Source organism: Trichechus manatus, unplaced genomic scaffold (genome assembly GCF_000243295.1).
Source record: "Trichechus manatus latirostris isolate Lorelei unplaced genomic scaffold, TriManLat1.0 scaffold00043, whole genome shotgun sequence".
NCBI classification, from domain to species: Eukaryota; Metazoa; Chordata; class Mammalia; order Sirenia; family Trichechidae; genus Trichechus; species Trichechus manatus.
The window spans coordinates 4,206,000-4,219,925 of record NW_004443979.1 but is presented as its reverse complement, the minus strand read 5'-3'; the positions used below and the strand labels follow the sequence as shown (position 1 = coordinate 4,219,925).

At 39.5% G+C, this 13,926-nt stretch overlaps 1 protein-coding gene across 1 annotated transcript in view; it reads right to left on the bottom strand.

Annotated features, from left to right (window-relative positions):
• Positions 1 to 2,414: 2,414 nt before the first annotated feature.
• SLC25A21 (solute carrier family 25 member 21) overlaps positions 2,415 to 13,926 on the bottom strand; it is a 384,144-nt gene continuing 372,632 nt past the window's right edge. The window contains exons 9-11 of the mRNA XM_023731445.1: positions 6,547 to 6,728; positions 5,612 to 5,664; positions 2,415 to 2,576 (exon numbers count right to left, since the gene is read on the bottom strand). Of these exons, the coding sequence (XP_023587213.1) occupies positions 2,515 to 2,576; positions 5,612 to 5,664; positions 6,547 to 6,728 (297 nt within the window). The 3' untranslated portion in view covers positions 2,415 to 2,514. The remainder of the gene's footprint in view (positions 2,577 to 5,611; positions 5,665 to 6,546; positions 6,729 to 13,926) is intronic.

Here is a 13,926-nt window from a genome sequence, read left to right as displayed (position 1 = left end):
AGCCTACATGGCAATCCAGTTCTGCCACATCAGTTTCATGGCTTTATTTCAAACTCAGATGGCTAGATTAGCTAGGTTTTTCAAATCACTAGGATATACACGGTAAGTAGATTTCTGACACACAAGTTACGTTCAAGGAAATGATTTTTCCAAGCAGCAGATATCTTACAGAGAGCTTTGAACTGCATTTATTTCTAAAGCAACCGAAATTCATTGCTACAAACAGAGGATTATAACTTCAGGAGAAGAATAAGCAGAAGGAGCAGATGAACTCTCAGGGCCATAGTCTTCCTTTGATCTTGTAAAACTCCCATTGACATCTGGAGTTCCCAGTCTGGTGAGAAAATAGACTATAAACCGAATGGAACAAAAGTACCAGTCCAATATTTTGGTGGAAACTTTAAAACCACACCGTACAGGGACTCTCCTGCTGTCCAGAAAAACTGACATAAGGTACAGAATTATTCCTTGTCAAATGTTTTTAGGTGGCTATAAGAGTCTTTAAAAAAATCAGTTATTTGTGCAGAAACACAACTAAGTGTTACTCTCTTTATCTAAGTTAAGAAATCTCTTATTATGCTATTTATAATATTTTTCCTGGTTCTTGTATTTTAAAAAATCTGATATTGATGGTACCAAGGTTTTCTTTTTTCTCACCCCCTCCCCAGGTCTTATCAACAATGAGTTCACACGGAGTTAAGTTTAAAAAGGCAACAGAAATCCCCAATACAATTTGCTATTCAAAGCGAATTATTATTTAAAGCCACGTTAAAACATAGGAGATGGAAAATGGGACGGGATATTGGGTTGGGATTGTTTAATTTAAAAAAGTTATTATTGTTGGTTAATGTTGACATATCTCCTCTGTTTCTCAGAGGGTAACAGTGTTGTTTTTAAACTGGCAAATGCACTCTTCAGAGATCCTTTTCTATCCCATCCACATGGAGAGGTTAAAGGTTCAATTTCATGGCCTCTGTGAAGGCAGTATGCTTTCTCACAGCACGCAGGAGTACTATTACCTGCAAGGAGAGAATGCAGTTGTGCAACAGACATACGTTCTTTTTTTTTTTCCTTCTTCTTCTTAATTTTTCTGCTTTTAATAACCCTTTTATTGAATATTGGGCTGAAATATAAATTAAAAAACACGTTGGAAAGGATGTACAACAGAAGGCTGTGTATGTATATACAGTATGTCAAAAAGCCTTTTATTTTTATACTTTGAATGCTCTAAATTAATAAAAAGTAATAATTACCATGTTATCTTTTACTTTTTATTTTCAAAATACTTTAGTGAAATATCTACATAGTAGAAATATTCTATAGTGGTAGTTAAGAACAGGTGCCATCTACAATAAGCAGATATTTTTGTTGACTTTAGCTACTCAAGTAGCATCATTTCAGGACACAGATATAAAATTGTGTGGTTCTATCAAGACCAAGACGATATTTTTTGGAGTGCATGTTAACACAGGAATCCTGGGAAATGCTAAGAATGTACCTCTATTTTAAAACATTTTCTCCTTCATAACACATAATTTAACATTGTAGATAGCAGACTTCACACCTGAGCTGTCACTTAAAACTAATAACTTGGAAATGTAGTTTTACTCTACATATTCTTCTTAAGAATGATGTCGGTAAGGGTTCTGAACAAAGATATTTGATGCAAATACAGACAGCACAGATAGGCCCAAGGAGTGATTCCAATTTGTGATTTAACGTGAAGAAATTTTAGCAATAAAACTTGTCTTCAAAGAGGACTATGTGAAGGAAAGTAGTTTAATATAATTTCATGCTTTATATTTGTTAAAAAAAAAAAAAGACTTCACATATCATGGTTTGCAAATGAGAATTTCTTTAAACAACAGTTTCAAATGTAAAATAGATTTGGGAAAATATAGCTGAGATATGTCTTACTACTGAAGAAAACCAACAGATTTACATTTCTAACATTGTACTAAAAAAAAATTTTTTAAAAGGCCATTTTAGTGTACTTTAAAAACATTTTCCTTGTGCTGCTTCAGTATTATTTATGGACAAATTTAATTCCTTATGAAAAGTGTTTAAATTTTTTTCAACCAGTCTTTCTTTGAGTAATTCTTAAAAAACTGGCCACACAATAATTTATTTTCAAGAATTTAAACATTTCTTGACTTCTTAGGAGACAATAATTATCAATACAATGAATTTTCATTGTGAAGCAATGTAAGAGGAACATGTTTGACAAAACTTAAATATTGCTGTTATTAAATACATCTGATTTCTATATTCAATTTATATACCTCATTGCTTTGTATTATTTTTATTCTCTCTGTTTTATGTATATAGCCAAAACTACAGTCTTAATGTGTCTAAAGATTTTTTTTAAGTATCAAAATATGTTTAGTTCTTCACCTAAACTGTTTTCTCCTTTATAATTGCATGTCCAGCTTGGCTGATCAATATTCTTTCCTCTTCATGGTGCTGCTTAGCAAATACCCATTATTTCAAGAAGGAAAAACACTTCATAGGCAATCACCAGTTCTTCTGAAGCCATGAATAGGCATATTCATAAACCAGCAGCATCACCGCACCACCTAGAAAAGAAAAGGACTGGATGTCATAAATCTTGTGAAATATCGACATCTTTCCCACTGGACTTTTGAATTCATGAAGCCCAATGCAGACTACCTAATCAACATTTCTCCAACTCGTATATATATATATAAACTATTGTGGAAAATTCTTAGGGTAAAATCAAGACCATCTTGATTCTTCAAATACATTTTTCTCCAGAGGTTTCTGTAACTTTTATCATTTCTTATCAGATTCTTTTTTCAGGCATTTTTAATTTTTTAAGGTAAATAAATATAGACATATTTAGTGATGTAAGGGCACGTGGCTTTCTTATGAACAGAAATATTCAGATTTTTTCATACGTAGGCAAAGATTTATCTTTTTCAGTCCACAAGGAGCATTTTCAGTCCATAATTAGTCTTAATTGCATTCAAGAAAGCAATCTCTAAAAGGGTGTTTGACGGATGAGTGTGGTTTTGTCTTACAGCTTTTAAACTGGATTGCAATGTGAAAAATAGCTTCTGAATTCTTTTTTTTTTTTAAATTGTACTACAAAACTTAGAAGAAGGCTGAAAGCTGGCTTTCATTCATTTCTCTGCCTCAGTCTATATGGACTGAACTTGAAAATTTGGTAATGGGAGTTGGGTGGCATGAGACTGTTATTTGTCTTGAAAGAGAAGAGTTATGTAACGCTGCAAAGAGGCTTGCTGTATAATGTCAACAGGAATATGATACAGGAAAATAGGCGCTGAGCCTACTGAATAGCCACTGGGAGAAACACTTGTATGTGGATGATTCTGTGTTCTATCGAATGCAGTGATAGCACTTGCCTTGTGCCTTTTAGGATAATCTCTATCCTTTCATGTGTAACTCCGTGAAAATATTACAAAATCAAAATGTGGACAAATATCCTGAACATGACTTAGAGAAGACTTGGCTGCATGAATAGAAGGCTGACTTCAGACAGAAAGAAACAGACCTTGGTTTTGATCTTAGTTATTTTGTACCCGCTGCCATATGCTTCTCCTTTTTTTTTAATCTACAGGCTGCACATGTTTGTGTAACCATATACCTAAGATAATTATCTGCCTTTAATTTTCATTTTTCACTCATGAAGACACTGTTTTATTAGACTCCTCTCAGCTGCCGTACCCGTCCTCGAGCTCTGGCAAACACAAAAGGACACACTACAGAGGGCTGTTAATATGTATGTAATAGCTATGTTTACTGTTAGTAACTGCTCACAATGTAAGACAAGAACATGCACAATTGGATTCGTTTCCAGCCAAGTGATTCTAGAAGTTTAAACCGCAGATATCAAGATTCTCTTCTTGTGGGAGGTACCTGATCATTAGCCACATAGAGCTGCTAGGCTGTTAAAAAATAAGGGGGCGTTAGATTAAATGCTTCTCCAGAACGAAGAATGAAAATTTCAGGTTTACCTTTCTTTTCTTTTTTACTGCCTTTTTTTTTTTTTTTTTAATTTTACCCTGAACTCAAAAGTCTTGCCTTTCTACCTTTCTTTCCATTGAAGATGCTGGGACTTGCATGTTTGGAATAAGGTTCTTGAATGAGCTTTCCAGTTTGGTTTAACCTGGTCAGTAAGTTCACAACAACACTTTTCATTGGATTTAGCACCACAGCAATTCAGAACACCTCATGCAAAAACATTTAAAAAGCGAACCAAACATTTGCAAGCCTCTAACAATACTTGGGGTCAGATTATTTAAGAGTTTTGGATTAAGGTTCCAGTCAATTGGCATTTTAGCTAAACTTTCCCTGGTTACCACCCCTTCTGGGCCCATCTCCTTCTGAGAAAGCTGGTTTAGGGCCAGTTCTGTGATTTTCTCTAATACTAGTCTACTAGTAGGTTTGTACTGTGTGGTGAAGGAAAAATGCCATGTATTTGCCGAGACGCACAAAATTCTTAGCATTTTTTATTATTGGGTTAGTTTTTACACACAGGCCAATGACTAACAGAAGGCAGGTTTGAATCTCAAATATGAAATGAAATCCATGCTTCAATGCCTAGAAATGTTAGGACAGGTGGGTGGGGAATTGTGGAAGTGTTTTCTAAATACATGAAAGTGTGAACTGTTCACCAGCTTCAGTTTACAGACTGTTCTATTTCTCAGGTTGGTAGAAATGCTGGTTCATTGGGCTGAGATCTAAAGATAAATTTGCATGTGTGTGAGTGTGGTAGGGGAGGAGGATGTTGGACAATGAGAGAATGGGACGAATGGGAGAGAGAGAGGACAGGAGTGGGAGAAGGTTCTAGGGAAACTCACCAGGATATCTAAGTAGGTGAGTGTGGCCTGGTTAAAAAAAAAACAAAAAAACAAAATGTGTGGTCTAGTGCATACTTTTGTACTTATTCACCAGGCTGCTATAATCCAAGAATATTTGCCCAGGCGGTTGAGTCTGCAGCAGTTATTTTCTTATCTGTTTACAGAGAAGCAGCTGACTCTCCCTGTGGGAATGGCAGCCGGTTTTTTGTGGGCTAGCATCTTGAGGTGAGGGCCTGAGCCGGGAGCCTCCACAGTCATGCTGACAGAGGCCAGGAAAGGTAAGGGCCAGGCTGTGGCTTCACCACTCTCCAGAAGTGACTGTGAAGACAAGTGGCTCTTGCTGTTCATGGAAGCGAGTTGCCCTCCTCTTCTCCTTTTGCAGTGAAGTTAGGCAGGAGCAACAATGAACTAGGAGCACAAGGAAAAGTTTTGTTGGGCTGGTCCCTCCCCTTAAGCAAGACGCCACTGCGTATCCCAGTGTTCCCTCAAACTCCAGCTGGCTGTGGGTCCTTTTCTATTGACTTAAGCCAGTATTTGGCTTCTGTCAGCCTCCAGCAAGGTCATAAACAGCAATTTATAAACAAAGGTAGAACATTTCCAATGGATGCCTTCAGTATCTTGAATATTCTAGACAACTCTATATCATCAAGGTTTCTGTCTTTCACAGTGTGGTAAACTTTTATTGTGTTGCTGATAGACACAAATAAGAAAAGAAGAGGTACTAGAACAAAGAAAAAGGAAGGATATAAACAATAAAAACATCATACCTGGTCCAAGTCTCATAATCTTGGGAATCAGACCTTTGTACAAAGCTAAAAACCTATAACCAGAAGGGAAAGAGCAACGTTCTTATTCTGAAAAGAAAATGGAGCTGTACCTCAGCTTTATTGAGATGTTGGCCCAACATTTAAAAAAAAAAATTATTTGAAATTACACACATCCCAAACCAGATGGTATTTGGCTTAGTATTCTCTGCAGCAAATTGGATGAGGGGAAAGAGTTAATCAATTCTTTATTACCCAAGCTATGCTGATCTTGTCCAATCAGAAACAAGACTTTCATCAGGGAGATGGTTTTTGCTTTCAAGACAGGTCTGACTTTCAAGACAGCTGTGTATATGGACAAAGTGACTTTGGTAATTGAATTTAAAAGACCACAAACTCAATCTTCACATTAGGAAATATGATGCAGTTTAGATCAAAATAATAAAATATTACTTGTTTACTTGTGAATCAGACATGGGTGAGGAGGGATGAAGAAACAAAGAGACTGAAAAAAAAGACTATCAGAAAAAAGGCACATACTTTAAATTAAAGGGAAAAAAGCTATTTCCACAGAACTCTCATATTTAATATTCCCAGGAGAACATAATTAGATGATATTTTGATTAGCTTTAAAGTCAGAAGATAATTATTCTCCAGCTAGCCCATATATTAATAAGGCATATAATATGCAATAGCATGTTATGAAAACTGACAAGTAAAATGTTCACCTTAGTATTCTAAGGCAAATATGCAGCTTATTGTATGATCGTGGCTCCTAGTTTTGTCAACATCTCATTACTGTGTTTATCATACATTCCTCAGAGCTTCTTAGACCCACACCCAACATAGTACGGCTTAATGGCGCTCATCAAAATGAAGTACAGTATGGTTTTAACAATACCTGAGCCTTGCATATTTATTAAATAAGAATGTGTTACCCTTCTTCCTGGTAGACTGTTGCTATTGTTTTAAAACAGGTTCTGTACTTGATCTGTCCAGGAACTGGCTGAGGGCCTTGAATCCTACTTTTGGCAACATCAAAAGGGATGTTAATAACTGAGGCTATTGTCCCCGAGAGAAGACCAATCCCAAATTTTCTTAAAAACTCCAACGCTGGATCCTAAAAGAAAAGAAGAACAAAATAACAGAAAAGGAAGTGGAAGCCCCTAAATAGGTTAAACACTATAAAGCAATATGTATTTAAGCAAAGCATTGCACTCCCTGGCACCCTCCTGTTATTTCAGCGGAACACATTAGGATTTCCTAGGCTGGAACTTGTTTTCTTGACAATCCCATTGGCTATGTTTTTACACATGGTCTAAATTGCTGAAGTACACATTTCCTCACACAGGATTTATAAACACAGTTCATAAAGAAAGACTGGTATGGCATATGGGGATGATTTGTATAATTGGGCTTCACAATGTACTTAGTATTACTGTATCAAAACAGGAGAAATTCAAGCACACTATTAGCTAATTGGCCAGAATATTTTACAAATGACAGCAACTTCCACCATGAAGCCTACTAAAATGCTCATTTGTGTGTGGACCCCCAAATGTTAAATTAAATCAAGGCTACTCTCGGTCTGCTGCTATTCCCCTCCAGGTTTTTTGCATTTATTTTCACGTGTAGCTGATCCACTGTACTGAGAAGTGCTAGCTTCCTGTTATTAACAAACCAACTTGGGGTGGCTGCAAAACAGCCTGTGACATTCTGTGCATTATAAACAGTAGTAAGTCACTGGACTAATTGGCTGAAGAATTTACAACCCATTGTTTCTGAATCTTATTCTCGCTTCATGGCAAAGGAAGAAAAGGAAAGAGGCAGCAGGAGAGAGAGAGAGAGAAATAATATTTCTTCTTTCCATTTGAATTTAGGTCCTGCAAACTGGTCTGATTTAATTTTCCACACTCCCTGCTCTGTTTTCTGACATCAAAGTATTTAATTAGGTCTTATGTGGGAGTCACTTTCCCTCAGCCTATTTTTATGCCCAGTGAGCTCACATTATGCTTTGTTATAATGAATTTGATGGGAAGTTCTCACTATGTTTTTGGCCTCAAGTTTTGCCTCGAAGAGAGCTCATGTCACATACCCTAAGCTGCTGACAGAGACCCCTCTTCCCTGTCCCTCTCCATGAAAGTGGGGAATATGCCAAGCACCCCTTCCCCTGCTCTGTCTTTTAGTCAATAGTTCAGAAGGAATCTTTGCAGAGGAACAATACAGGGTTGTGCCATGGTACTATTTTATCCAGCAGGAAAACTAAACGGGTGAAAACATCTCTGCATAATTTAAAAAAAAAAAAAAGTCAGGTCTGAGCATTTCATGCTTCTATCTTCCACGGAAGAAGAAAACTTTTTAAAGTTCTGAAATTTTCAACTAAACCAACGGCCAGTAACCATCATAGAAACTCCTGTGTGGCTAAATAGAGCAACGGATTCCGTAATAATGCTTGGATCTAGGCCATACAGGTGCTGGGTAGGTTTAAAAGGATTTAAAAACCAACAGGGTGTTTCAACATGAAAAACAATGCAGTGATGGCAGTATGAGTGAGGTGTGTTTAAATAGTCCCCACCCCCCCTTTTTCCTCTTTTACAAGGAGAGAAAAATCCTTTTATATTACCTTTCTCCATTATGGCATAGAAGCAAACTGGATGTGGTTGCTCAGGAAGACTGGGAACTCAGGACCAGCTCTGGTTGTCTGACCTCAGACGAGTTACCTAATCAGTGTTCCCAGTGTGTTGACGGGAAGTATTTAATACCTGCTTACCTATGTACTGTATGATTATTCTGAGAAATAAAAGTGATACTAGAAGTAAAAGTGCTATGAATGTTGTACAAGACTGGCAGAAAATGGAGTATTATTATGTAGCCTGTTTCCTAAAGACTCAAAGCACCCTGCCATCAGATGCTCTCATGGTGTCCCTGTGACACAGCCGAGCTGTCTTTCTTTTCAACTAAGGACAAGAGTGAAAACGATAATGTGTGTGTGTGTGTGTGTGTGTGTTGTCCTTTGGGGAAGTTTGGGGGACCTCTTTAAGTAGCCAGCCTCTCCCATTTCCTGATGTGTTTGCTGAGGATCAGAGTTGAGGACAGAGGATAAAGTCAGAAATTCAATGAAGGTCATTGTGCTTGAGACACTTTGTTGGAGATCAAAACTTAAGATCTCCAAATCATCATACTGTTCACTAGCAAGAGTACTAAAATGGGCCAAAGAAGTGAAGATATTTATGTCTCATGTGAATGCTCACCAAAGGGTGACCTCAGCAGGGGAGGATTTTAACAATCAAGTGGATAGGATGATGTGTTCTGTGGAAACCAGTCATCCTCTGTCCCCAGCCTCTCCCGTCATTGCCCAATAAGCTCATGAACAAAGTGGTCATGGTGGCAGGGATGGAGGCTATGCATAGGCTCAGCAACATGGACTTCCACTCCCCAAGGCCAACTTGGCTACAGCCACTGCTGAGTGCCCAACCTGCCCGCAGAAGAGACCAGCACTGTGTCTCCAATATGGCACCATCCCTCAAGGGGATCAACCAGCAACCTGGTAGCAGATTGAGTACATTGGACGGCTTCCATCATGGAAAGGGCAGCGTTTTGTTCTTTCTGGGATAGACATTTACTCTGGAAGTGGATTTCCCCCCCCCTGCATGCAATGCTTCTGCCAAAACTACCATCCGTGGACTCACAGAATGCCTTATCCACCATCATGGCATCCCACACAGCCTTGCCTTGGATTAAGGGACTCACTTCACAGCAAATGAAGTGCAGCAATGGGCACATGTTCATGGAACTCACTAGTCTTACCATGTTCCCCATCATCCTGAAGCAGATGGCTTGACAGAATGATGGAATGGCCTTCTAAAGAACAATTACGGTGCCAGCTAGGTGCCAATACTTTGCAGGGTTGGGGCAATATTCTCCAGGAGGCTGTATATGCTCTAAACCAGCATCCAATATATGGTGCTGTTTCTCCCATAGCCAGAATTCATGGGTCCAGGAATCAAGGGCTGGAAATGGGAGTGGGACCACTCACTATTACCCTTTGTGATCCACTTGCAAAATTTTTGCATCCTGTCCTTGTGACCCTATGCTCTATAGGTCTAGAGGCCTTAGTTCCAAAGGGAAGCATGCTCCCACCTGCAGACAACACTAATTTTCATTTACATCTTAAATTTTATAAGTGATGGGATAAGGGAGGGAAGAAAACAAAAATATTTTATATATTTGTATATAGATATATATACACACACACATACACATATAATAAATCAAGGAAGAAATACTGATAACAATGACAGTCCTTGTTTCTGCAACTGGTCACGTGGTTGTAACTGGTATTTAGAACTACCTTCTTGCACCACTCATTCCGTATTCCCTTTACCCTCAGCAAGCACCTCAGCTGGTTGTGGTTCTTTGCCTGGTTGAATGACCCAAACCTTTTATTCCTGAAGGGTCTGGGCTATTAGTAGTCATGTCGGAATTGAATTGCTGTAGTTTTCCATTGACTTTAATCACAGGGCATGGCAGAACTAAGAGATGCCCTGAGGGATCTCCTGTGTTCCAGACATACTCTTTTTTACCTCCATTATGCAACACCAATCTGATTTCCCCTTGGTAATCAGGATCAATCACACTAGCCAGTATGGTAACTCCCTTCTTTGGCTGCTGATCCAGAGGCATGAGTGTTGAACCCATGTTTTCTATACAGTGTTTTGCAGCACACAAATAAAGTCCCACAGTAGATCCCAAATCCACTTGTGCATCAGAATTTCCTGGAGGAGCATTACAAATACAGATGCTTGGGTCCTATCTCAGATCTGTTGTTGTTATTAGTTGCCATCAAGTCGATTCCAGCTCATGGCGACCCCCCGTGTCAGAGAAGAACTGTGCTCCAGAGGGTTTTCAAGGCTGTGACTTTTGGAATCGGGTCACCAGGTCTGTCTTCCAAATTGCCTCTGGGTGGGTTTGAACTGCCAGCTTTTCGGCTAGTGGTCCAGTGCTTAACCCTTTGAGTCACCAGGGATTCCCTAACTCAGACCTACTGGGTTGGAATCTTCTGGGAAGGTGCCTGGGACTTGCTTTAAAATTTCTTCAGGACTTCTGAAGCTGCCAGGCTGAAAATACTTGTCTGGGAATCTTGGATTTTGATGCCCCATGCAGACAAAGCTGATGGTCACTTGCAATCTCTGTGGGCATTCTAAACTAGTTGTCGTTGAATCAGTTCTGACTCATGGCAACCCCACATGTGTCAGAGTAAAACTGTGCTCCATAAGGCTTTCAGTGGCTGATTTTTCAAAAGCAGATCACAAAGCCTTTCTTCTGAAGCACATCTGGGTGGGCTCGAACCTCCAAACTTTTGGTTAGCAGCCCAGTGCATTAACTGTTTGTACCACCCAGGGACTCTGTGGGCATTCTGGGGAGGAGAAAAGTCCTCTTTGGATGACCAAGAGGGTTTCTTTCACCATTTGGCCTCTGGGTGCATGGTCAGTCTTTTCTCCTGATCCCATGGTCTGCTTTATGCTAGCAACCCAGTTTCTCTGCTCACTTCTGTTTTCTTTGCAATGTGTAACCAACCATCCTTAAATGAATGCAGCCTCTCAAATGTCTCTCCCACATGTCCCCGTGGCCGTTCCCACCTCTTTGGCTCTAGTTCCATTTCTCATTAGTCTCACCAGGTCCTGCTGTCTTTCTACTCTTCATCACAGTGGCTCCAGAGTTCTCTTTTTATAAAATCAAATATGTTCTAGTATTTCCCTACTCAAAGACCCTCGATAGTTCCCCAGTGCATGAAGAGTAAAGAAAGACAAAACTTCTCAATTTGACATTTGGTGTCTTTTCCACTATATGCTTCCAACTTAGCTTTCTAGCTACAGTTCCTACACTCCCCTGCCCCCCAACCCATATTATAGTTACACTGGTTAATTCATAATTATTCAAATATGACAACCACTTTCTCAACTCCATGACTTTCTTCAAACTACTCCTACAGTTTGGGATGTCCTTCTCCATCATATTTATCTATCGGCATCCCACACCTCTTTTAGGGTCTAGCTTAACTCTCACATCTTCCAAGAAATTTTTATGGATTGTCAAAATTGATTTTTCCCTCCCCTTTACTCCTGAAACACTCACAACCATTGCCCTTGCTGTGGTCCACTTTGTGTTTGGTTTATTTTTGCTTGTATCTATATTCCCTGATGGAAACCCTGGTGGCGTAGTGGTTAAGAGTCTGGCTGCTAAGCAAAAGGTCAACATTTCGAATCCACCAGGCAGTCCTTGTAAACCCTATGGGACAGTTCTACTCTGTCCTATAGGTTCGCTATGAGTCAGAATCTCTTCGATGGCAATGGGTTTGTTTTGTTTTATTGTATATTCCCTGATGGAATATATTCACATAGCTTAGAAGCATTTGTTACTCTTCTTTGTGTCATCTATTGCACAGTGTATACTGTAGGTGCTAAATAAATGTTTGCTGATTGGCCTATCAATGTGCTTATTTCTTAGAATCAGGTTTACCCTTTAATCACTCTTTCTCAAGACTCAGAGTCTTCTAGCTTAGAAATACGTCCCTACTAGAACTTAACATTTCTGTCTTTCTGTCAGGTGGCATTAACATGGGGCATGATAAAGCACGGGACATTTGGAAAGTGGACTATTTCAGGGTGGTTGAATTGAGACTCTCAGGTCATAGAAGCAGGCAGTGACTTACAGGGTACAGCATGATATGGTAGCCTGTGACCCATTTTTAGCAAAAGAATGCAATGGGCATGGAGCAAGCTCTGAAAATAGTAATCTTTGGGCTTTCCTTTCTTGAAATGCCCGATGTTTCCTCTAGTAGGCAGAGACATCCACTTGCCCCAAGAAGAATGAGGTTTGTTGACTTTCCTTTTGATTATTAAGAGCCTAATTTGCAAACCAAAAACACTGAATATTACTTTTTTTTTCCTCTCTCTTTGTAGTCCTGCTACAACAATCCTCATTCTTCTTGGAGGCATAATTTTGGAGAAAATTAGGAGGCAAAATTGGTAGAGTCCGTGTGGAGAGAAGGTATGAGGAGTCCCACTAGTGGCTGTAGCCAGAGAGCCATCAATGCATCAGACCCCTCCTTAGCATTCTAGTGAGCACTGACTGGCCAGGGAAGAGCATCTCCCTTGGAAGCTGCTCTCATGGAGTTGGGGGAAGAGGGAGTATTCCATAGCTGCTGCTGAAGTGGGCCCACGAATCATACAGAGATAGACCCCCTAGTGCCTGAGACACTGCTGAGTCCATCCAAATTGCCCCAGATGGACAACCTCCTTGTCAGCAGCCTGGGGCCCCAGTAAGCTGGGGGACAGTGGAGACAGTGTGGAAGAGAAAGCTCCAACCCTGGTCCTTGGGTAGGGTTACTATTTGTTATTTATTTAGAAACTTTTCTTTGAGGCTCTCAAAGAGGTGTACAACCCTGTGAGATAGTCAACAAGTCCACCTTCATTTTGAGGGTTAAAACCTCATGGTGGAGAGGGGTTACATAACATTTTGGAGTTACCTAGCAGGCAAGTGGGGGCAGTGGTGGTTCAGTGGTAGAATTCTCACCTTCCATGTGGGAGACCTGGGTTTGATTCCAGGCCAATGCACCTCAGGCACAGCCATCACCCATCTGTCAGTGGAGGCTTGCGTGTTGCTATGATAAATAGGTTTCAGTGCAGCTCCCAAATGAAGACAGACTGGGAAGAAAGGCCTGGTGATTTACTTCCAAAAAATCAGCCAATGAAAACTTAATGGATCAATAAGCATGAACAATGAATGAACAAAATGAGGATCTAAAAAAAGAGATATTGCAACCAAATGGACAATAACTGAAATGAGAAACACAATAGAAGGATTTACCAACAGATTTAATCCAGCAGAAAAATAATCAGTGTATCAGATGATAAGACAGTTAAAATTACAGACACTGAAGAGCAATAAGAATGGAGGCTCAAGAAGACTGAACACAGTTTAATGGAATAATGGGAGAACAACAAGAGACCTAATATGTGCATCATGGGAATTCCAGGAGATGAAAGAGAGAGACAGAATATTTGAAGAAAGAATAACAGAAAATTTCCCCAATCTAACAAAGGACATGAATCTACAAATCCAAGAAGCTCAAAGAACCACAAGCAGGAAAAACCCGAAGAGACTACACCAAGGCATATAATAGTTAGGCTTTCAAAAAGTAAAGAGAGAATCCTGAAAGCAGTGAAAGAAAAGCAAACAGTCACATACAAAGGATCCCCAATAAGATTAAGTGTGGATTTCTCCTCAGAAACATTGGAGGCCAGAAGGCAATGGAA